The following is a 25,776-nucleotide window of genomic DNA, read 5'->3' as shown; positions in this document are numbered from 1 at the left end:
ACACGCGGGGAGCCGGCGAGACCCGTCCCCGCGCCTCCCCCCGCTCCCGCCTCCTCCCCCCCTCCTCCTCTGCTCCCGCCGCCGCCGCTGCCGCTCCGCACAGTGCAGCAGCTCCGCCATTTCCGCGCGCTCGGCAGGAGCAGGGCTGGGAGCCCGCACCACACCGCACCGCACCGCACCCGCGGTAAGGACACGGGGCCGGGGGTGCAGGGAGGGAGGGAGGGTGCAAGGGATGCGGGGCCGTGCGGGCATCCTGGGAGGATGGAGCAGTCTCTTGCCTCCCCCGCGGGCGGCCGGCGCGTGCCGAAGCGGCGCGGGGATCAGTCCGCACCAAGACCCCCCCCCAAATGCCATGGTGGCATCCGCATCTTTCCTGCCCTTCTTGGCGGCGGTGTCGGCGAGCCGCGGGGTGGTGCGGGCCCGCAGCAGGGGCTGTGCTGTGGGGCGGACGCGCGGGTGAGCCGGCCCTGCCCTGCTTCCCCTAGGACCCCCTCGGAGCCGGGCAGGATGGTGAAGCTGGGGAACAATTTCAATGAGAAGAGCACAAAGCAGCCCCTCCTGGAGGATGGCTTCGACACCATCCCCCTCATCACGCCCCTGGATGTCAATCAGCTGCAGTTCCCGCCTCCCGATAAGGTACAGTCGGCTTCGGTTTCCATCCCTGAGGATCACACCCAGGTCTCACACCGAACAAAAGACGGGGGAAGAGGCCGCTTGGCGGGCTCGTGCAATCGGGGGCTTGGGAAGGAGCTGCTGTTCCCCTGCGGGAGGGGGGGTTCAGGCAATGACAGTCAGGGAATATTCCAGCAGCGATGCTAACCAGTAGCATTTTCCTGGCAAATCTTTGACGACGGGGTTAAAATCCGCACCGAGGAACGTCTCAGGACGGTGGGAATGCGGGCGTCTTTGTTGCTCGCTCGGTGTCTGACGTGAGGTTCTGCCAGCTCGTCTCTGATACGCTGTCGCTGTTTTCCTTGTCGGCCCCCGGTTTCAGCATAAGGCCACCGTGCAAATTCACCCGGAGTGAAATGAACTCCCCCCGCAGCCTTCTGGCTGCAAGGCCCTCCTCCAAGGTGGATGCCTTGCTCAAGAACCCTGCAGGGTGTGCACAGGCAGAACAGCAACATGAAGCATTTCCATATCCCTTGTGTCCCTCGGGGATCATGCCGTGTTAGCCCCACAAAACTGGCACAGAAAGCGAAGTTGTCAGGCTACTGATTTCTCTTTTAATAGATCCCAGAGTTCCCCAAACAGAGAACATAAAGATGAAAGTATGCTAGTCCTGAGGCTAGATGGGTTGAAGCAGATCTGTAGTATTATACCTTATCCCTTAGTTGGGAACGAGGTGTGTATTTTGGTTACTTAGTCTGATGCAGAAAGGTACATTTAGTAATCTCAAAATACTCTTAATTTCACTTGCAAATAAAGAGTTTGGTAAGTATTACCCAGCAATACAATAATGGAACATGTATTGGTATTCTCTCCCTTAAGAGGCCTTTATATTTTAAGTGATTTTACTATTTGCTGAAAAATATAAACCCAACATTTAACTGGGAAATGGTCACTAATATTTGTTAGATGATAACGTTTCATGCTGATTATTTTTTTCTTTCTTTGTGGGCTCAGTTCAGCTCTTAGGTAACTGGCAGGTATAAGTTTTATATTTTGAAAAATCCATGTTTTGTTACCTTAGAAAGGGAATATCTATTTCTTTGTCTAAATACATCCACATGTGCTAGGCAGTAAGAGTACATTTATGTCATCCATTTACCAGGGTGTAACTCTCACTCAGCATGACTTCTGTCTAGTATCTGCTGACTACTTGGCAGGCATTGACACAATAAAGCATAGTTGCTGCTTCCAAGTCCTGGGGCCTCTTTTTGTCTGCACTAACTCCCATAACTGAAGGCAAAATTGGATCCTAAGGCTTTAAAGCAGTAATGGATGACTGAGTTTGTGCCTACCAACTGGTGACTGGATTTCAACAATTAGCAGGATCTGCTGTCCAGATGCTGAACTCGGTAAATCTACATGGTACATTATTAAGCTGCCAAAAAGTGCCTTGGGCCAGGGATGCATGTAGTCTGTAGGCAGCAGCTTAACCAAAATGGAGCCCATGTAGCGAAACCAATATGAGTTGCACTAAGTTGATTGCTGCAAGAAGGTATTCTTTGACTGATTGTCAATTATTACTGGGCAGTTCTCCCACTGCAGTCATAAGGAGTGGTTGGAACAAAATAAAGGCAAGTTATGACCTAAAAAAAGGACTGGAACATTTGGTTAGTTTATTTGCTTCCCCACTGCCTAATCCTATGTGTTAGTTCCCTTTCCTTTTGGAAGACATTAACCACCAAAGTCAAAGTGCCTTTTATAGATCTTACTGTCTTGTCTTCTAGCATTTTGGCCGGGCATGTAAAATGCTACTTTGCTTGTGGGTCATTGCAGCAGCCTCAAATATTATTTATAACAAGGTAGGCAATATGCAGGATAGCAGGAGTAGCAAGGAAGGACTGACATACAGATCAAATTCTGAAGTACTAAGATATTCATGTATAATAAAGAGAAGTATGTACTTTACCTACCCAGGCTTATTATTCACTTACAAAATTCCAGTATATGGCAGTGAGGCATAAAGATAACTTCATGAATAGTAGTGATATAATACTACAAAATTGATGACTGACAGTTTCTAAATTAAAAGGCTGCATTGATTTAAATATATTTTTGGTTATATTAAATAAAAGAAAGTATTACATAACCTGGCAGATAAAACTGTGTTCATTGTCAGTTGGATATGACTTGAATTGTCTAGGTTATGCAACATGAAGAAAGGAGGGTATGGAATAAAAAAAACAAACCCTAAACCCCCCCAAACTTAATTTATTCCAGGATGTTATTGGGCAGTTTTAATCTAACTAAAGACAGTTTTGCAACCTCTTTTCCTTGGGCACATCTAAGTAGTATTCTAAAGATATTTAGTACATTTAATCATATTGAGCCCAAATATAATCCCACGTTCCAGACTATTACAAAACAAGGTCTTAATTTTAATGCCTGGCTACACAATGTCAGAATTCCCATTGGTTTCATATAAGGTAGTATTTGGTTCTAGCAGAAAACCTCAGCAGAATGCAAGGGTTTATTCTTTGGAAAATGACAGAAAATCAAACAGATCCTTATGACACTGTAAAAAGCTGAGACTGATTTTGAGTATGATATTATGAAAAGGATATTGAAAATAATGTAGACGATTGCTATTCAAGCTGCCCCATTTCTATGTGAAAATGTTGGTATTCATTAGAAAACATGAGATTAAGAGAGAGACGATTGAGGCATGCAATAGTTTAGAGGTGTGGGGATGACATAGAATTGTCTGACCAGGGGCAATTGGCTCAATAACAGTATAAACTGAAAGTAAGGACAGGGCCTTAGGGATTTCAGGAGAGAGCTTGTTAATAAGGTTTGTGTGAAGCTGACTAAAAGCAAGTATTTTCAGAAAAATTAATCTGGTACCTGAATAATCACAGTTATTCAGGACAGCACTGCAGTTTGTAGGCAGTAATCTGGTAGGTAGAAGGGGCATTACACTTTTTTCAGCCCTAGACCTGTACTCTTGTCAGACGACATTGCTGTTGATATATTGTCATCTACTAGATTTTTTTAACTGACCTCTTAATTAACCATCTGATCTTGTCACTCACTGGTTAGAAAGCTCATTAAGTGAATTCCCCTGAAGCTAACAGAGGTAACCATGTCTGTTCTTGAAAAACACCAAAGAAGTGGTAACAGGAGTGAGCATCTTCATGTATAAGTCTTAACTAATAGAATATTGAACTAACTAGTTGCATTTCTGGTGTGGCAACAAACATCAAACATTTAAAATAACCTTTCAAAAATGTTGCCTTCATCTTGCTCAAAAACGCATGTAGCAGAGAGAAAGGAAACACTGATAGGTAAAAATTGGTCTATATCTTCCATGAGGGAATTATATGTAATGGGAAAAAAATTACTAATTATTTAGTTAGCACCAATATTGTGCTAGATGCAAATAGAAGTAGAAAAAAGAAATAGAAATACTTGAAATTGCCTTTTCATTGCATTGAAAACTTAAATTTTTCCATAAGTAAAAAACGCCTCTATTGACATCTGGGTTAGCCCAGTATAGGCAAATAAACTGTAGCATGTGGTTTACAAAATAGTAACAGCTTTGTTATTGCTTTTGAAAAGGTTGTGGTCAAAACGAAAACAGAATATGAGCCTGATCGCAAGAAAGGAAAATTCCGTACTCCAAAAATAGCTGAATTCACAATCAGCATAACTGAAGGAGTCTCAGAAAGGTTTAAGGTAAGCATTTGCTACCTGTTCTGGTAATAACTATATTTACCAAAGCATATACAATACAGTCTTCTTTTCTTTGTGTCATTCCTTGTTGTTGAGTGTGTATCTACCTTGTGCCTTGGTGGATCAGAGAAATATAAGAGAGGTCTTTTCCATCAACATACTAGTTCAAACTTATCCCACAGAAAGGTGATGTATGAAAACTGTTATCATCCAGCAGCAGTTGAGTGAGAGTCTTGGTGAAAATGGGTGCACATTCTGTTATTCCCTTTGCAGTTAATCTGAGATGGAGACCAACATTGTAATTGCAAAGACTGAACTACTCTTCCCTTTAGAATGGCGGGTGCCCTGATCCACATTAGCAAGATGGAGTGGTAAACCTTGCTCTGTAATGGACACTCCTATACCTCCTTTGCTATAAACAGAAAACTTGGGTTTCCAGTCTTTCACCTTACACAAGCTGTACATTTACTCAGCATTTTAAAATATACAGCAGGTGATGGCAGTATTTTGGGCACAGAAGAAATGCATCTGGAAGATTAAAATTTGGTTTGTAGGAAGGAAGGAGCAGAAATAAAGGAGCACATTATCTTTGCAAAGCTCATGTTTAACTCATTAAAATAATGAGTTACGTGGGTACACCAAGTGAACATACATATCTCTTAAAGTCACCCCTCTATATAAATTGGCTTCATATTTTTCAGCTTCAGGTTTAGGAAAAAAGGCTTTTTCCCTGGATACAAGTGATAATTTTATACAAAGATCTGAGATTGCTACTGCCTTTAAGTCCCACAGGAGAATCAGATAATCAAGGAAAAGATCCAAAGGGTTAAATGCATTAAAAACAATAAAATAAAAAGGACACTGAAAAAAAATCTGATGTGGTATTTCTGTTGCATGCACAAGAATACTGTAAGTACAGAAACCCAGACTGTAGGGCAGGTGTTGGCAACGTTTTTTGGTTAGAGTGCCAAGAACACCCGTAACCTGGACTTGTAAGATGTTGGCGTGCTAGGGGTGGACAGCAGGGGAGGTGCGAGAGGCCCAATCCTTGTTGTGGTAGCACTGCTGCAGCCCCTTCCCTGCAGTGCGCTCCAAGGTGCACCTGCCAAACATAATGCCTTCGCATGCCACGCTCTGTCACCTGTGCCAGGGGTTGCCTACCTTTGCTGTAGGGCACCAGATTATGGGTCAACCCTGAAATTAAGTAAAATGTGATTTTTATGGTTCTTTTGGAAGGAGAAAAGATAGATTTATTATCAGAACAGTATTAAAGACCTGACATGAAGACTAAAACACAACAACCAGCATGAACAGTACTAGTGAAGATGTTTGGGGCCCAAGCCTATTCTTATAACTATAGAGACAGTGCCACTGAAATTTAAGGCCAATTATACACTCATATTTAACAGTGAAATTAGGCAAGGGGCAGAAAGGAATGTAATTCAGCATTTCAACATCTAACTTTTAAATAGCTAGTAGTACACTAATTTCCAGGCAGATATTTAGGTATTTACATGGTGTGGGATAACTTCAGCAGGAGAGACTGGGAGACATCGATCCCAGAAAGCCACCTAGGTCAGTGATTAGGTTATTCTTTTGGGATGTGAGAGACCTGGGTTCAAATCTTTGAAACAGCTCAGGGAGAGAGCTTCCTAGATGAATGCTCTAACCACGGGGAATAATGGGGATGGATGGATATGTTTTTGCTTTTCTCCAGGTTTTTTTTTTTTTGTACATGGCTCTATCTGGTCAGGGTACTCTAAGAATGGCTAATGTATTGGTTCCTGCAGGCGTAGGTGGTAGGAGAATGGCTGCTGGGACTTAGGCATGAGGTAAGGCTCTAAGTAGTTCAGCAGTATCAGAACTTGAGGATTTTGCACATATACACCAGCAGACATCTAGTGAGGGGAATTAGATGACACCCGAGCAGAGTTTCTGAGGTCTCAAAGCCTAAATGTTGAATTGAAAGTTCTAAGTCATGTATAGTTCCAGTCTTTTGTATCTGTGTTGAGAGAGCTTGAGCAAATAAGGCCTTTCTGAGAGACAAATAGCTTGTCATACTATCATGTAGCTATTTCTAATTTGTATGGCTGAATAGTTTAGAAGCCAGAACATTTTATGTTGCACTTATTTATATACCTTTGGATGGCAGACTTGAAACAAAATGTCTTTTAGATATTACTTTAGGATTATCACTCTGGGATTAATCTCAAACTACAGGGTTGCTAGGTTGTGCTGCTAGGTAACTACTGCATCAGAGAGAGGTTTCTGTAAGATTTGGTATCTCTGGGGGATTGCAGGATGAATCATGCTATGGCTCTGTGTCTTTGTGTCTAAGGGAAAGGTGTATATGGAGGTGGCCAATTAGGTAAGCTAGTTTAGTTAATTGAAAGCAATAGTTTTATACAGAACAATCAAGTCCTAAAATGTCCCTTAATTTCCTTACAACAATTTTAAATTATGCTGCTTGTAACATTTTAAAAAGGACTGACTGCCTCTCCAACAGGGATGATTGCCATATTCACCACTCCCAGTAGTAAATATTTCATGAATAATTGATGACATTTCATAAATATGCAGATGAAAAGTAGTGATTGTTTGGGGTTTTCTCCTGGGCCCTTATTAATTGTGAACCATCATGTTAACTGCTGCTGTTGATTCCGAGAGAGCAAAAGGATGTTTGTTTGAAAGTTAAATATTTGCTATAATTATAAAATGCATTATTTAACTGGTGGGATATTGACTTTGGCATGTATGCTTGAAAAAAGCTTCACAAGCTGTTTAAATGACTTTAATATTGTATATTATCTAAAGATATGCTTTCTGCAGACTCAAAAACCAAATGTTGCGTTAAAATATAAACAAACAATCATATTTACTGATAATTCACACGTGTATTCTCAGATGTAGTTCTTAAATAAGGACAAAGCAGATTGCATTTTTTGGGATTCAGTAGTGCAGATCATCTAAAGCTGTGCTACTTGAGAAATTATACATTATGATAAACTAAGCAGCATCCAGCATATGCATATGTCACGTAGATGATTTGATGTTTCAGGAGCTGGATGAATAAGGAATTATAAAAGGTATCTGCTGCATTCAGTCAACAATATCATAGTTATAGCAACAAAGCTGAGATTGTTTACTGAACAGGATTCAAGGATAATTTTGCCCTAAAATTGAATTATCTGTATACAGCCAGATTCTGATTGCTCAAATCAGATTCGGGTTCAAATGTTGAAAATGGTCAGAATTTCTATACCCTCTAATCCCACTCTGTTTTTCTACAGATAACTATACCTATACGATCTTGATTTTTAAATGGTTAATTTTCAGTATGAGATGTCTTTGGAGCACTTAAAGCAATGAAAGGGAAAATAGGGAGTTAGCTCTTCACCTCTGGAAAGCCACTTTAATTGTGTTACGTTTAGAAGTATCTCATCTAGTCTCCAGCAAATCGACCACGGTACAAAGCCAGTAGTAATTCAGCCTGGCTGTCTGTCTCTGCTCAGAAGAGAGCTGCAATCAGCTGAGAGAGAGAGAGAGGAAGAAGCCACTGTAGGTTAGAACTGAGATGTATTGATGCCAGAGGTGAAACCCTAGTTCTGTTGAAGTCAGCGGTAACATACTTATTGGTTTCACTGGGGGGAAGGATTTCATATTAGGTGCCTGATCTTGCATCATTTTCATATGATGATACACATATGGTCACTTGCTCACAAGCACAGTTTCAGAAACAGCAAGGTACCTTAGAGTACCAATGTGAGATCATGCTTTTACCTCTGGGGAAAGGAACCTGAACAGGGAAACACTTGTATGTATTCTGTAAGCAAATATTTCAGTTTGCCTATAAATTTCAAGTCTTTTAAAATCTTGCAGTATGTTTTATAAGCCACATGGTGATTCAAAGGCAAATCAATTCTTAGATTATCCTTTACATCTGTGTTGTTGCCACTAGGATTCCTTTTACTAGAGATGCCCAAGGATTGACACAGCCCCTCATCTGATTTGGTATCCAGTGTACTTTAATAGTAACCCCTATGTTTTATTATAAGTTTCCTCTCTGTAATATGACCTGGCAAATGGTTCCTTCAGACGTTGCAACTGCAACCTTCAGGGGTGCCGGCCTCAGATCCTCTGCTGGGTGTGGGGGATGTTAGTTTCTGGAATCCCCGTTGTTTGAACAAGAATTCCAAGGTTGCTTCTGTCTCCCCAGGGTGGCAACGCACAACTCACGCTGTCTCTGTGTTTGTCCACTACTTTTGTAACTTCCTCACCTCAAATTGTTCAATCCTCAAGTTTCTTCCTCATCTTTTTAGATGAGGTACTCCAATCCTATTCTGTTTTTGGTTTCCTTTCCTTTCAGGGAAACTACTGTACCTGGTTAACCCACCATACCAATCACAGCACTCATGTTTCCCATAAGGCACTCTGTACAATTTAATTGCTTAGTTCCGGGCAGGCTTAAACTATGGGCAAGAGGCGTAGCATAGCTCAGTTTGCCCACTACATATGTATATGTCTAACTACAGATCCAAAGCCTGAAGCTTATTTGCTGTAAGACCATATGGTACAAGCCATGTAATTTCACATAACAAACTGCTGTTTAAACGTCTACAAGGAGTTATGGAAAAGTAGTCACACCCTCTGAAAAATAACTTTCCTTTTTACAAATGCTGCCATTTGGCACTTTGGGCTTCTGTTTAATTAAATTCTTTTAATAGTTTGGAGAACTGTATGTAGGTGAAATTATATAAATGTTTCCTTATTGATTAATTTAAATATGTCAGCAGTACACATTGTTGATTGAAGCCTTTTTACCAGGTTCCTATAGCTGAAAAAATGACTACAGAGAGAAAAATATTTCTGTATTCTTTTTTGTTTGCTTCCTTGCCATATTGGTCAGCACTTTGGTTCCAAATCAGCAAGTCTCATAAATGTATGGGATGGTAATCCCATTCCTATTCAGTAGAACACTTACTTAAAGATGGGCATTAGCTTAAATGCATTTGGGCTCACTTAGGGCTGAAACTGGAAACATATACTCATGCGAGTGGTTCTGTTGCCTTCAGTGAAACTACTCATGTGACTGAAGTTGTAAGTGTTGGAGGAACTGAGGCTTTGATCATTTCCTCATATTGCATCTTGCCCAGAACAATGAGGGAGAGAATTATTATTTTAAATATACTTGCTCTTGTAAAAAGTGCACATATTGGCAGGATCACTGTAGGGCAACTACTCTTTGGCGTGTTTTGATATTATTGGATATGACATTGCCAGTTCCTTTTGAATATGGCTGGTCTAGAGTTGGAGATAGTAGATGAAATTAGCAGCCTCCGTACTTTTATCCCAGGACATGCCCCCATCCTGTGGTCACAAGACTCTTCACTCAATGGTCACAGGATTTTCCCAGAGTCTTTGCCCTTGTATCAGAGGTTACAATACTTTCACTTTCAGCTATGGGAGAGAAATAGGAGGTAGTCTTTCCCTTCACAGTCAAGCTTCTGCCTTTGGGCGCCTCTACCACAGAGAATCCACCCTCAGATATCTAGAATCTAGATGTGCCCTTTCCCAAGACTGACACCTGTCCACCTTTCCTCAAAGTTCCTTAGCCAAATCCATGCAGGCAGGACCAGTTGTTTGCTGACTGTCCACATGGAAGGTCTTGGTTCCTAGCTAGTTTCCCCCTAGCAGGTATTGCCCTCCTTAGACCTTTTCACCTTTTCTATGGGGCAGGAAGGGGAGTAGAACTCCTAAGCCAAGCCTTGCCTTCTCCCTTCCTGCTCTTATTTGAGAAGGGCAGCCTGTCTATGCTGCAGCTTCTTTTACATAGTATAGTCCAACCAGTAATTCCAAGGCATCTCCTGTCTTCCTCAGGCATAGAGAGACTCACTCGTGAAATAAAGCCCTGGAACCTCTTTATACAGGGAGTTCAGAGAGGAAGGTCTTAGTGCAAAGTGTGCTGACCGCATGGCTAAATTTGATACATCACATTAGAAGTTCCTTATGAAAGAAGATGCTGTCAAATACCTGAAGGATAACAGAGAAAATGGAAATAGGCTTTTCTCTGTGACAGTAGGAGATGAGACAAGGAACAATGACCTCAAGCCGTAGGAGGGGAAATTTAAATTGGAGATTAGGAAGAATTTTGTGACCATGAGGGTGATCAAGGATTGGAACAGGTTACCTAGAGAAGTTGCAAACTCTCCATCCCTTGAAAAAGAGCAGGTTAAACCAACACCTTACTGGGATAATTACTGAGGGATAATCTTGCCCTGAGCATGGGCTAGACTAGATGCCCTCATGAGGTCCCTTCCAGTCCAACTTTCTTATGATCTCTCGAGCCAGCAAAATCATATATAATATGACGATTGCTTCAGAGAGCTGTTCTGTTATGTATCATTTGAGCTATTTTGTAAGTCTATTTTAATATGGGTTAAATTTTGTTAATATAGGGTAGAATGTCAGTCTTCTGGTCCCTGCTTTGTTAAGGTAGAACCTTCCTCTTTTCCATGTAGCTGTACTGTCCCCAGCTGTGCTGTCATCAGAACTCGGGGGGGGGGGGGGAGGGGGGAATGGGCAGAGATAGTGCTAGGATTGGAAATCACCATGGAACAAGGGGTGATAAGAAGTGGAGGATATGATTTCCTACATGGTTTTCATCCATCTTCTTTTGAATCAGTGCTTAAATATAGTGGTAGGAACCTCTGTGTTCTGGCAGGTACACCACTCAGTAGAGAGGTCAAACTAAGATCTTGATCATTTGGTTAGGAGCCCAATACTATGTTTTTCAGGTGTTAACTTACAGTGTTACACTCAGACTCTATTTTAGCTAATGCTGTTTTGCCTGCCTGAAGTTCTCCTGTCGACTAAAATGGATAACAATAGTATTTCTTTCCTTGTCTAAACTGTGGTATAGAGTGGCTGTATTTCATCATAAAGATGCCTATGTTTCAGTGGTGAGGCATAAGTAGAAGCTGTAAACCTCTTTAGATGAAAGGTGCTCTGTGCACATAGTTTCCCACTCTTTTTATAACAACAAGTGTGATAGCATTTTATGAGAAAATCAGAAGCAAGGCTCCAAAGGGCTTATAGCTTAAATAGGTGCTATGCTAATATCTCACTGGTTTCCCTCTTTGTACCATGGTAACATTGTGGACACTTCCAGGAAGATTTACAGGCATTGGAAAAGATCTGTGATTTGCAAAAGAACTTGAAGGAGGGTAGGATGGGATTAGACTGATTTATCAGATGGATTTCAGGCAGATTTGGGTTGCGTGAAAGGAGCAGAGATTTGTGACACAAAAGAAGCAGTAAACCATGTGGCTTCAGTGGAATGGTGGGACAAGGGCAAAGTGAAAGGAGATGAGAGCAGAGAGAAAAGAGCTAAAGTATGCATGGTCTTTGAACGGAGTCTTTTAGATACAGACCTTCCCTTTCATTCAGAAAGGCAGGGAAACCAGTGAAGGTTTAAAGGGCAATTGAATGTTGGAGCAATGGCTGATTTTTTGCTGTAGCTTTGGGGGCTGATTGAGAGTAAGCAAGGGAAACATCAGCAAAGTGAGAGAAAAGGTTGCAGTAGTCAAGGTGAGAGGTGAACACATGTTAAACCATGTGGTTTTGCAGCTGCAGCCAAGGGCATGCCTTGAATGGGAAGAGTTTGTAGCATTGTTCCTGTTTCAGCGCTTGGAAGTTTTTGATTCTGGCCTTATCATTAGCCGCTTTCTATGCGAGTGCAATTGTCAGTTCCTCTGAGTTTCATTTATTCAGTTAAATGGAGACTGGAGATAAGTTCTGGCTGTGGTATACACGGTTCATTCGTTAGTCATCTCTCTCTTCGATAACTGTAATGGCTTCTGGCTAGACGTTCTGCTGGTTCTGCTCTTCACTTACAATCTATTCAGAAATCTGCCACATGCTTAATATATTCTCATCTCTCCAGTTTGAGCAGTTATGCTGCAATCCTCTGTAAAACTGAGTTGAAAAGGGCTCCCTCATGTTACTCAAACTAAACATGTTGAATGACTGAACTGCTATGGCCTTTTATAAAATGATTTTGAATGGAGTAAACACTCCTTTGGAATAGGAGGCATCAGGCCCTCCCTGAGAGAGTTCTTGGATGCATACTCCGTAGCACGCAAGTGCCTCCCATTCCCACTGTGGCACTTGGCCAAGTCACTGTCTGAGAGAGAAGCAATGCCAGGTTCCCTTGTGGGAAGAGAAGAGCTAAGCCTGTTCCAGAATTGTCACCCTCTCGCACCTTGAACAGATGATATGGGGAAATTGCTTCTGGGGCCTCTGTGGCTAGATGAAAAGAAACTCTCCACAGGAGGGGGAAGGGATAAAAAGCTCCTGAGAGAAGGGAGCAAGTAAAATTGTAGCTTCTTTTGGGATTCATAGACCATGGAGCAGCTTGCTTCTCTCTAGCTGTCTTCATTTCTGAAATTGTAATGGGAAGATTGTTGTTCCTGATAGGACAAGTTATTTGGGGAGTGGGCAATCTCTTGATCAGGATGTGGTTATGGAGTGGTGGGATTTGCTCAATGAATGGGGCTTGGTAGGGGAAGGGGAAATGGATTTCCTACCTCAGGTATTGTTTCAGAAATTCAAAGGAGAACCTGAAGGTTGTGGTGGGGGTGCTGTAAGGTAGGTTATTATGTAAATTGGGGAAACTTTGGAAGAAAGAGAGGAAGGTAAGTCAGACTGTAAGAAAAGAGGAGTGAGTTAGGTATACGTGGAGAGCAGACTGGCATCTAAATGCGTTGTTCTTTCTTCTCCCATGCTCACCTCATGGATATGAGTAATTCCTGTTTGCTGCAAAGGGAGTTACTTGTATTCTGGTGAGTAGGTGGAGAGTAGGGCACCTTCTTTGGTAGGAAGGAGCCAAGAGTTTTCTGAATAGGGTTTGGGAAATGTAATGTTGTTGTAAATGGTGAGTTAAATGAGAATTCACATTTTGTTACCATTATAGTAGATCAGTAGTGTTCAACCTTTTAGCCCTGTGAGCTGGAGGAGTGGCAGGGTCAGCACACGGGGTTGAGTCCTGTGTGCCCAGAGCAGGCTCCGCACTGCCCTGATCAAGCCTGGTGAGCCTGGACCGGACCTCATGCTGTCCTGGTCTGTTCCCCACATGCCAGGATCTGGCCCTATACCACACAAGCTCTGTGCGCCCGACCTAGCATGCAGCGCCACGGCCCCCGGGCTCTCCACAGCTCTGGAAATACGGCAGCTGGGGAGCAGCAGTTAACACTGCTGTTAGTCCTATGCTGCTGACTTTTCATACCCATGGAGAGCCTGGCAGGCCAGATGACATGGCTCTGTGGGCCAGATCTGGCCTGTGGGCTCGATGTTGAGCATCCCTGGATTAGGTAATACGTAATGAAAGTGAGAGAACTACCTGAGAACTGAGAATCAAAAGACCTGAGATCTGTTCCCATTGTTTACTGCATGACAATGAGAAAGTCGCTGTAGATGTGATTTGCAGAAGCACCAGGTAGCCACTACTTCCGGTGAGGTCAGTGAGACACACAGGTAGTCCACACTTCTAAAAATCAGCCCCGAGGGCCTGATTCTGCAAGCTGTTGAGCACTAGTTGAATGACTAGAGTGTTATGTAGGGTTGGTTGTTTGTCCTGGTACTTCTAGGTGGGTCTTAACCTCTGAAGGAAAGAAACCATGAAACAGGGAGAGGGGCCATATGTTCTGATGATACAAGGAGACACAAAGTGATCTCTGTCTGTTTTAGCGCTCACCTGAGCAAACCCATTATAAACTTGGAGAAAGACTAATACTTGAAAACTAATGTCAGATGAAGGCCCTTGCAAGTTAAAGATGCTGCTGTGAACTAGATTCTTTCCTCAATGTAAATATTAAGCTAATAGTAACAGCTTCTGTGCTAATACATTCTGATCCACAATTATGATCTCCTCTCCCTGTCCCTCTTTTGTGTGCTATTTTAAAGAAAGCTTTGTTTAAACAGTGGTCAGAAATTCTTGTAAGACTGTACTGGCTTCTGCCACATACCTCACTGCTTGACCATTGAGTCTGCTCTAAGGTAGTTGGCATAGATCATTTACCACAGTAACTAAGCTAACTTACCTAATGTAGAGAAGTCCCCAGAATTTGAACCTATGTTCCTTAAATGTCACAAAAAGGCCCACTGCCATGATTAAGTCTTGCAGCATGGTCTTACCAGCCCCAGTTAGCTCTTATCAGTGTCCTAGGGTTCTTCTCACTGTAGATACAGAATCCCTAAATCCTTTCTTGCCTTCCAAATCTCAAAACATAGTTTGCATAGTTGAACCTAATTCAATGGAATTCCCTTCCCCAGTTAATCTGTACAGTGACTTACTTGGCTCTTTTTAAAATCCAGTTGCCTTTCTGTTTTAATTACTTAGTGACATAATTTTGTTTGGCTCTGTTTACTATCGTTTCTCTTACTGTAACACATGCTTTCCCTTCTAATTTGTCAGAAAAGGGCTTTAAAGAGCATCCTATCATCTGTAGATCACTTTAGAATTTCAGTTAATTATAACAAAAAGACACCTGGAAGATTGGTTACAAATTTCCTGGGCAACAGTAACCTCACTCAGACCAAACCAGTCTCCCTCAGACAGGCTTTTCAGGGCAACCATCCTGGGTTTTCTAAAGCCAAGTGAACACTAACTTCAGAGCCAGTGTTCCCTCTCCATCCCCAGATGCTGTCCATTCTCTATCAGGTGAGAGCTCAGTTCTAGCGTAGTTAGCCAAAACGCTGCAACTCTCAGGAGGATGCTTAAGGAAACAGCATTTAAGGCTTTGTTTCAGCACCCAGTCAGGTAAATTGGTATCTTTCCATCAACTTAAGTGAGCGTTAGTTCAGGCTATAACAGGGAGCTGGAGGGCAGCAGTAGCTGTGTTACAAGGCTCTAAGGGAGAAAAAAACTAAAATATATGATATTTTATTGGCCAGGATTAAATATCATGCATTTTATCTGGAAACAGACTGGTAGCCATTGCAGTCTGTGAAATACAGATTTGTCATGTGCACTATTAGATAATTGGGAAGTTGTATTTGGAGTTTCCAAAGGGCTTTGAGGGGTAGCCTCACGTTGAGCACATCGGTGTTCACTTCTTGGTGTGCCAGTGTACTTCCACAGTGGGCTCTGTATCAAAGAGGCTTCTGGTACACCCTGTGAACTCAAGAGCTCCGAGGATCCCAGGAAGCATTCCCAACCTGCAACTGTCACTGACCACACCCCTCCTTTCCCCAACTCATCCCATAATCACATATCACCTCCATCATAGCTCCTGCCTGAAGTCATCCCCCCTCACCAATATCTTATTTGAATGGAGAGTCAAATAATTTGTTGTCATCCAAACTCCTGTCTGGGCTAGCACATACACTTAGTCATTAGTGTCTGATGCATGTTTGACTGAGATGTTGTGTCATCCAAGTCCTGATAGTACTGCTGCCTCAAACCAATTTATGGTGTGTCCCTGTAGCCTCCTGCATACACTGAACAGGAAAGCAACAGATCAGGTTGCATTTAGAAAAGCCCTATAAGTACTGGACACTAACCCAGTCTATCTTTGGCTTCTATCAGAATGAATGGGAGCAGGAGAGACACTAGTGCACTTCTGGACATGTTGCCCCCATTAGAGGATGATGCTAGGTGGTGCCAGACTAGGGTGAAGAAGCACAGCACTTCTGTTTTACGTTATTTCTCAAAATGGATGTAATGTGCCTATGTTGGGGGTAACCCTGGTCTGGTGAAAGGCGTGTGCCAATAAGCTCACTCAAGACAATGAGCCCTATTACACTAAGGTGGCTATGCAACCGCTGTTTCAGAGTGCAGTGCTTGTAGAATGGACATGCTATGCCCCCTGTCATGATCCTTGATGGGGTAAACATGACTGTTCTCATAGTTAATGAGTTATTTATCTGTTACTTTACTGCAAAGCACTTTGGTGGGTTAAGCACTACAACAACAACAACGAGTAGTCTGTGCATCATTAACAAAAATGTTGACTTATTTTCTTTTACAGGTAACAGTCCTGGTCCTTTTTGCCCTTGCCTTCCTAACATGTGTTGTATTTCTGGTAGTCTACAAGGTTTACAAGTATGATCACACCTGTCCAGAAGGATTTGTCTTCAAGGTAAACAAAGCTACATATATTCTACATATAAAAATAGAAGAGCATGTGAAAGTGTCTGCTGCATTTTGCTTATTCTTGATTAAGGCATGATGATTTGCATAACAATTTATAGTTATATTCAAAGGTTAATGCTCTTTTCTGTAATTGTTTCTGCCTAATTTGTAAATGAGGCAGTGAGTATTACACAATTTTCGTAATATTTTTACATCCTTTTTGCTGGTGCCTCAGGAATTAAGAGACTAATATCATTCTTAATGACAGTGCCCTTTACAACAGTGAATCTTTACCTACAGCTGTTTGAAAGAAGCCCTTTTTTATTGGGTGAGATATTTCTATGTCACACATTTCCTCAAATTTATAGGCCATAGGAAAGAACAAAGTTATAAATATAAAGACTAGAATAAAGCATCTGGACTTCCATATATCTCTATCATAAAGCCAAAAAAGTTTTGATTCTATTGTGAGCTCTGGAGGGTCAAATATATATTGCCTGTGTAGAAGGAACCTTTTGTGCTAAGGTGAAACTTGTTGCCACAGTTTTATATACTGTCTCCTGTAGGAACTGCTCCCCCACATAAGTAAAGAAAGGGAACAACGTATGTTTGTGGGAAAATACATCTTTGCTAATGAATCTAATTGCATATGGAGTACTAAGGAGTTGGTTGGTAGCATGGAGACAATTGAATGTGAACTGAGTAGGAATAAGATGAGGAGACTGGGACTGGAATTGGATCATTCTTACAAGGACATCATATGTCACCAGTGGGTAGTATGAAGTCTTTTAGTTCTGAATTGAGCAGGGTTCAGTGTGAGCAGTTATATTAGGATGAGACCTCTGAGGAATTCCCAGGACGTGGTGCTGGTAACATGATAGTAGTCCATGATCTTCCCCTAAGAATCATATTTTTTCTAGGTATTTAGGTTTCTTAAGATCTGAATAGATGCTCAGTGTGATTTTCAACATGTTTTACACAGGAGTTTGGCACCCTAGGTATTTTTGAAAATACCATTTGGGTTCCTAAACATTGAGGTAGACACCAAATACTCTTGTTTTGCCTTGGGTTATTACTGTAGTAGTGATTTTGTACTGAAATAACTCTTTGTCCCCTATTGAACAATTTGAGTGTTTTCACCTCCTTTCCCTACTTCTAATCTTCCATCATCATCTTGTAATTTCAGCTCTTTTACATTTATATTGCCAAAGCCACACCTTGCTGTTTGCCTTCTCTATTGAAACCTAGCCCAGGTTGTGGCTTGATTATTCTCATATTCTTTTTGCTGGCCTCTCACCTTTTCTTCAATGATTGTCTGGGGCAGTGGTTCTCCAACTTTCCTGGACTCTTAACTTCTATAAAAATTGAGCAGCACCCCATTTAAAAAATAAATGTATTACAGTGCTCCTCTCCTTGCAGAGGCAATGGCTAGTGACGGCAGACAGGCCCCAGACAGGCTTGTAGGAACCTGAACCTGCCCTTATTTCCTTGGGGTGTCCTGACATCCTGGTTGAGAATCACTAATCTGGGGACTGTTCCCAAAATACTGTCCCTAACTTGTCTTCCTCATCCTTTGCTCTGACTTTCTTGCCTCTCTGTCCCACTTTGACTTACTAAACTCAATATCCTTGTCCTTCATGTTCAGGATCATCCTATGTAATCTCAGCACCATCCTCAGGATGAGACCAACGTCCTTTCCATTGCTTCTTAGTTCTAGTGTTCTGCTGCTTGCTACTAGTGTTTGAAATACCCTCTCGCTTTACCAGAAAGCCACCTTTCTCACTTCAGTTCCTTCTTTAAAATAACTTGCTCTTAAGGCATTTGCTTGGAATTCAGGAGATCTGGATTCAGTTTTTGGTTCTGCCACTGGCTTCTTGCATGATCTTAGGCAAGTGACTTAGTTTCTCTATTACCATTTGTAAAATGGAGATGAAAACAGCCATGTGTATTAGACTGTCAGCTCTTTAGAGCAGAGACTGTGCTAGACTTAGCGTGATGGAATCCTGATCTCACCTGGCATTTTAAGAACTACTGTTGTCTATTAAAATCTGTTTCTTCCATAAGAATTTCATATCACATTCTCCTGATCAGTAGTAGTCTCTCCTACATCTTTCCCTTATTTCAGTTGTTGTTCTGCATCCTCTATAGTTTTTGGTTCCTTTTTACCTCAGATTTTAGACTGTTAAGAGAAGGGAAAATGTTCTTTCCTGTAATACAGCTTCTTTCAGGATGTCATTTCATTGGATTCTTACTCTTCAACTCAATGGCCTTCAAAGATGCTCTTTAAGGCACAGATCATGTACAGGCTTGTATTGTTGCTTACTATACTCATAATGTGGGGGAAGAGAGCTTGTGGAGGCAATTTCTTGGAAGAAAAAAAGATAAAGAATGTATAAAGATTTATGTTTTGTATGATTTTAGAGTTACTCAGCAGAACCAACTGTGCAAGTCACATGGCTTAAAACTGATATGATGCCAGTATGAGTCTGCCTTTGCCAGTGCTCATGTCTTCTTTTAGCAGGCTCTGGTGACATGGCAAAGGTTGGCACAAAAGCCCATTCTGAGACAGGGGAAAAGTCTGTGCCAATGATGGTTGCTTTGCACCGACTTGCAATGATTACACAGCTGTTTGGGCACACACTGTTCTAATACTGCTTGCATCAACGTGCTCTCACCCTGATGTCCCCCAGCCAAGGATGCTGATGTGCTCTGATTGCAAAGGGCACTGTATCTCGCATCAGCAGTTCCAGTGCTACAGGGAGTCTGTAAAGGCCATGCTGTCTTTACTCTACTCCAATGCCCTTAGACATGGAGCAACTTCAAAGCAGTTTGTTTTCAGGCCTTGTTGAATTAATGCCTGAGTGTTACGGGTAGTTCAACCATAGTGCCACAGATTCCAAAGATTCCATTGCCCTTGGCCTTTACATTTTTCTATGCATCAAAAGCAATGCTATTATCATCTCCAAAAGCGATCATACAGCTCCTTAAACCACAAGGTGCCAACTGCACCTCAGTGCCAAGAATTTGCCTTCTGTTGAACCCAGGGAAAATGTATCAAAATAACCCATAATGTCAACTAAAGATCAGCAGTCTTACCCAAAACATCTAGAGTAATAGGCACAGCAAAATTAATAGAGCAGAATTGAATGACACTGTTCCACAGGGAACCAGTGAGGGCATCAGTGCATTCCATACCAAGGGAAGTAACAGCTGTCTTGATGCATCCGGGGCTAGGCAGAGCTGGAAACCAGGGCTCTCACAGGCATCAATGGTGAAATCTATGACTCTTTCCAAAACAAGGCTGTGAAAGAAATGGATGTTCAGCAATTTACTGTGATGCATAGATCACCTGCATTACTCCTCCTGCTATTTTCATACATCACCTGGGCACTAGGAAAGGGTTACTGTCCTGAAGTAAGTCAAAGATCTCAGGGCAGGAAGCCCTAATAACAGTTACAACAGGGAGCTCTGGCCATGGAGATGGGGGAATGTTTTAAAAAGGGCTGCTCAACCTCTGGCCTCCAGGTGAAATGTGGCCCACAGAGCAATGGTATTCAGCCCACAAGACTCCCCATGGGTTGGGAAATTTGGTGGAGGGAGAGCAGTGGCAATTAATATGACCATCCTGCCCCAATGCCAAACCCCAAGCCCTGCACAGCAGGTTGGGGCCAGGCCACATCCCATCCCCCATGGCTGGATCAAGGCTGAGCTATGTTCCCATCCCCCTGCAGGGCCAGGTTGGGGATGGACTAGTCCTCTTCCCTCTCTCCACACAGCTGGATGGGGCCCCGCTGTGACCACTTGGGGTGCTGGATCAGGCTCATTGGCTGAATCCAGCCTGTGGACAGACTGGACACTGCCCATCTGGCCCATGGACTAAAAAAAGGTCAAGTACTACTGTTTTAAAGGACACTAGGCTGGTCAGTTCCTGAGGTTGGCCTACAATTCCTCAAAGAGCCAAGCCCTTTCTATTGCTAGAGGATTTTTTATTTTTTTTACTAGAAATACAAGGGCAGGAATCTACCCAAGAGGGAATGTCAGTGTGCAAGCCTTGGTTCTTGTGTTAGATGCCATGCACCTTCCTGTGTTAAAAAGGAAGGAAGAAATAAGGGATACTGGCCCTTTTGGGCTGCTGTCTTTTGGTTAGGATAAATATGGTGAAGCAGATACTGCTGTATTTTTTGTACTGACAATGCCTGGGCTTGAGTCCAGTGCTGGTAATTATGTTCTATTTGTTTTAGTCCTCCTGCAGATTTAATTAGATCAATGGATAATGCTCCCGCTCCTACCTTTAACAAGGGTGAAATAATCTGTATCACAGCTTAAATTTAAAGAACAACTTTCATCTCAGGAGGCCCTAAACACTTTATGAATGTTACACCTATGAACTGAAGTATCATACTAACGTATTATGAGTTTAAGTGCAAGAAAGTTACAGTGATATAGTGAAAGTTCTAATACCAGACCATATACACTACAGAATGTTATATCCATGGAGGAGGGCAATGTGGATGAATCAGGTACCCAACATGGAAAACTTTAGCCTAAGCAGAATTGGGCAAAGTTGTAAGTAATGGGCTTACAATGGGAAGCATTAGGTAACCTACCAGCAATGAAAGCATTAGGCAACCTACCTATAATGAAAGTAAAGTTGCCATAAATGAAAACCACCAAACAAGTCTCACTCTGATAGAAAATCATTGCTTAGTCACTTTCCTGCTTCAAAGCTCATATTAACTGGTCCAGTGTCTCAGATCAAGTATGGACAATATTTCCAGAAGGTGCAGTTGCTCTGCTGAACAAGTACTAAAATGCACTGTCCCAGAATTGCCCTTTGCGTTCCTCATATGGCAGCTAGTTCCTTGCAATCACCAGGTCCCTCACCTGCTTCAGTGGGTGTTCTGCATCGGCACAAGGCTCCATTCACCAATCCCGGAGCATTGGAATTGGTGACTTTTATACAGCAGAATTTCACCAGTGATGTCAGCCACAGGGCTGGTGATGATAACAAATAGGAAACAAATAGATCAAGCCTTGCTGGTGTGAGTGAGCCAGTGTCCCCAGTTCAAGCTCTAACACTAATCCAAGCTTCGGTCAAAACCGATTAAGAGATGGGTGGGTCAAAATCTGCAAGTTACTATCCTCTTCAGATTATTAGGGGTTTCAAAAAGGTATTGGTTTAAATTAATGTGGCAGTGAATTTTCATGCATTAGATCAACCATAATATGCCATTTTGTCTGCCCCTTTTGCTTATAACCTCACGATTTTGGTTGCTTAACCCATACCCTGTCCTTTGAGAGACTAGGTGCATCTGGGGGGAAGGGCATGTTTCTGTGGACAGGGCCATGGAACAGGTGAGTGTTTGTCTGATACTTTCTCCACCACAGCACTGTAGGACACCAGAGTAGTTCTGAATTCTAAATGCTCTGGGTCTTACAGATCCTTGTTTTATTTGAACAGTTAGACTATTTGTTAAACAGTGACATTTAAATAAGGGACAAGCACAAGAGGAAACCCACGCTCAAGGTGGTATATGGTCACAGAAGAGTGAAATTCCTATGGTGCTCAGGACTTTCTGCCATTGAACTGAATTTCTGTTTGTGGAGTTCTGTGAGAAAAATAGTGCTGTGAAAATACCTGTGCATTTAAGGAAAATGTCTGTTCTACTGCTGTGACAAGGAAGACCTACCAGCATACTGGTCCTTTTAAATACATTTTTAGTTAGGATAGAAATAATTAGGCTTATTCTTTCCTCAGACTGATCTGAATACCATAAGAGTTAACAGTTTTAAAAAATGTTTAGTCTCTTAATCCTATTTTCCTTCAGTTCTAGAGCACATTAGGGTACAAGTTACATACTCACTGTTTTATCCTTGAACTGCTTCCTTAAAGGAGCTGAAAGCTGGCCAAGAGGTGACGCGAGCGTGGACAGGCCCCACTTTCACATGTCCACTGAGATTTTTCATAAATAGATTACTGAAAGTTAGGGCTCTTAAATCAGGCTGCTTGCTTAGGTATCTAAGAGACTTGGTTTTCAAAATCTGAGCATGAAGCAATTACCAATTTTTTAGTGCTTTTGTAAAATTAGGCCACTCATTTATGTGTCTAAAACGAGATTTAGAAGCCTAGTTCTGAAAATCTTGGGATATATTTTGTGAGTAGATGTTTGTGTGCAAGATGAACCTCCACAGTATTTTCATTGTGGTATTTGGCTTGCTACACTATAAAAATGTCTCCATACCTGTGCACAACATTTATATTACTTTTTATCCAACAGACTGAAACTAGTCTGTTAATGTACCTAGAGTTAATCAAACTATGGAAAAAAGGTATTTGTAATTGTATTTTGCACAGCTGGAAGTAGCTACCTGTTGCACTGAAAATGCAACTAACATCCTGATGGTAGAGATTTAACATCCTTAAGAAATCACCTTGTCAGGGTAAAAAAGACTAAAATTGGGACAGCTTGATGTTGCCTATTTTTATCTAGTGTCCTAGATAATAATTGTACTAGATGGAAGTCTGCTAGACTATAGTTGTCCTGGAACTCAGGCAAACTCTTTTTTCATGAAGTTGTCTTGGTGTAGAGCACTTTACTGAATTGTTGTGACACTACCATAGTTAATGTGTATTGCTTTCAGATTCATACGTGAGTAAATCATGGAAACTAAAGAAAGAAATTACTTTTAACTTTTTGCCTTATTTTTAGTGATTTTTTTGGACAGTATCTGTCATCTAAACAGTGGATTTTTTTTCAGAATAATCAGTGCATTCCAGCTGGGTTGGAGAACTACTATTCTGAACAAGACTCCAGCACTCGAGGGAAATTTTACACGGTCATAAACCACTACAATCTGGCCAAACAAACCATCACACGCTCAGTGTCTCCATGGATGACAGTACTATCAGAAGAAAAACTGTCTGAACAGGAGACCGAAGCTGCTGAGAAATCAGCTTAGTGCGATAAGCAAACTGCTAATAACATGTCATTTGAAAGTAACTAAGGGACTTTAAGGAACTTTTCATTAGATATAATTATGGATAATTTAGAGGTTACTCATGTTTATGGTGCAATTGCTTCTGTTTGCTGATACTGCTTTGCAAAAAATAAAAATAAAAAATAACTTGCTGCAGAACATTCATGGGCATAAAATAAAACAAGGTGCATATCAGCATCGCTTTAGAGCTTTGACACCATTTTCAGTGTTTAGAAATCCAACTTTAGATATGTTCTTGCAATTTATTGGATGCTGACAGAATTCTCCACTGGATTTTCAGGGGTTTGGATGCTAGATAAATTGTATGTTTTATTGTCTGAACTGATACTTCATGTTTTTTAATCAGTCACCCATTTTGCAAACTGAAACACCATATCCATAACTAGAGTGATCTCTTGTTTAGCTAAGAGCTGTTTTAAAAATGTGTTTCCAGTTCAGATTAGGATGATATCAAGGGCATGTTGTAGTGACTGTTATGGAGAGAGGAAAGAAAAATGGTCAGGTAGCATTTTTCTCATATTTTTTTCCACTGTTGTTGATTTGTAAGTGATAATGATGTTTTTTGCAACAAGGCATGCTCAATGTTTTATTATTGCTGTCAACAGATCTTCACTGCATTTCCACTGTGGCTTTAGCATCTTGGTAAGGATGTGCACTGAAACACAAATTACATGGATGTTATGGGAGACGGGCGTTTTTAGTAATAAATATATTCAGGATTGTGATTAAAATAACTCCCATAAACTTGTGAAGTAGAGGCTGCTCCAATGAGAAATCACATCCTTTGATCATACTTAAAAGGCTGAAAGCCCTTTCACTGTAGATAAAGTCCACAGTGTAATTGGTCTGATATAAAAGAGGAAGGGAGTAACATGTCTAAATTGTTTCCATTTTATATGACATTAACATTTCCCTTTTTATACATTACAAACAGCTTTGAGTTAATGAAATGAGTCGTAATTTACTACTTTTTAAACACAGGGCATCACAAGTGAAATTGTAGCATATTAGGTAACACTACTTGCTGTTTTAAAGCTACATGTCAAAACTGAGTGGAAAAGTATAATTGTTTATGTATATGGCTTGGGAGGAAAAAGATGTAGATGAACATAGTATTGTGAATGCACGTTCAAATTTCATTATATTTACAAAAACCTTGACTATTCGTTGTATGAAACCATGTTTTCATTTTTATTATAAATCTTAAATATATATTACAAAAACATGATTAATTTGCCAGTTAGACAAGATAAATGTGTTAAGCATTTAGGTATGCAAGTCACTTTTTCCTTTCATGTTACTTGAATGTGATATTTCTAGTGGACATGTCAAAAGTTTCATTATTTTTATAGATACTATATAAAAATGAAGGGAGAAACACCAATATTAGGCTTGAAGCAGAACAAACATGGTCAGCTCCACTTATGGGTTACAGTTTTTCTTTTATTACTAGCATTTTAGTATCATGAACTTTTCATACTGATAAAGTACAAAATGACCATTACTCTCAATTCTATAGGTTTGATACAAACACAAGTGTGCATTATACAGTTATGTACTGTAAAAGGCTTTTTAGTACTTCATCATGTTATATGGAATGCATAAAAAGCAATAAATTGTGTGCCAAAATTTTTCTTTGCATTTGAAAAAGTTCAAACCCATCTGAACATATTAAGACATGCCATGTTTGTATTTTCTAGTAGACCTGTACTTTATTGAATGTAAATTAAGCCACATGTAACTTTTGACATTTTCACTCTGTGCAAAATAAAGAATAAGGATGATACCACTTGTTGCGTACATTATGTTGACACCTGCATTTCACAAGAGATACAGCAAAATGAATGTTTTAAAACCAGTGCTGAGAGAAGTGAATTCTAATTTTACAAGGTGATAACTTCTACGAAGAATAAGCATGGGAAACAAAGCTTATTTCCCCCCGCCTACTCTCCTGTCCATTCTCCCTGCCCCTCCTGCCCTGGAACAGTGAAAACATCTTTGTTGTGCAGCCAAGACTTAATAATTCCACCGTAAAAGCAAGCATCCAAAAAAATGAAAAGAAGCACATTTTGTGAAGGTGTCTGGAAACAAGCTTATTTGGTGACTGATCCTGCTTTCCTTGAAGTTGGAAGTTTTTTCACTAACATTAACAAGGAGGTTTAGGTTCCTGTTTACCGCTATTTCTGAAGTTCTTAAACAGGTTTTTCACAAAATTTCCTTCTTTGAAAAGTTTGGCTTTTATGCGACGTATTCTTTGGCACTCTGACAATCTCACTACATCTGCTCCATCACAAAATATACCATAT

At 41.1% G+C, this 25,776-nt stretch overlaps 1 protein-coding gene across 1 annotated transcript; it reads left to right on the top strand.

Moving 5' to 3' along the window:
- Window positions 1-31: 31 nt before the first annotated feature.
- NSG1 (neuronal vesicle trafficking associated 1) lies at window positions 32-25,256 on the top strand. Its single transcript, XM_006277407.4, has 5 exons — window positions 32-184; window positions 486-636; window positions 4,228-4,344; window positions 16,368-16,478; window positions 23,231-25,256. The coding sequence occupies exons 2-5, from the start codon at window positions 508-510 to the stop codon at window positions 23,429-23,431; spliced, it is 558 nt and encodes a 185-aa protein (XP_006277469.1). The 5' UTR covers window positions 32-184; window positions 486-507; the 3' UTR covers window positions 23,432-25,256.
- Window positions 25,257-25,776: the final 520 nt, after the last annotated feature.

The sequence above is a fragment of the Alligator mississippiensis genome, chromosome 2 (genome assembly GCF_030867095.1).
Source record: "Alligator mississippiensis isolate rAllMis1 chromosome 2, rAllMis1, whole genome shotgun sequence".
In the NCBI taxonomy this organism is placed as follows: domain Eukaryota; kingdom Metazoa; phylum Chordata; order Crocodylia; family Alligatoridae; genus Alligator; species Alligator mississippiensis.
The sequence above is the reverse complement of the archived record's forward strand: the minus strand, read 5'-3'. Positions and strand labels throughout refer to the sequence as shown.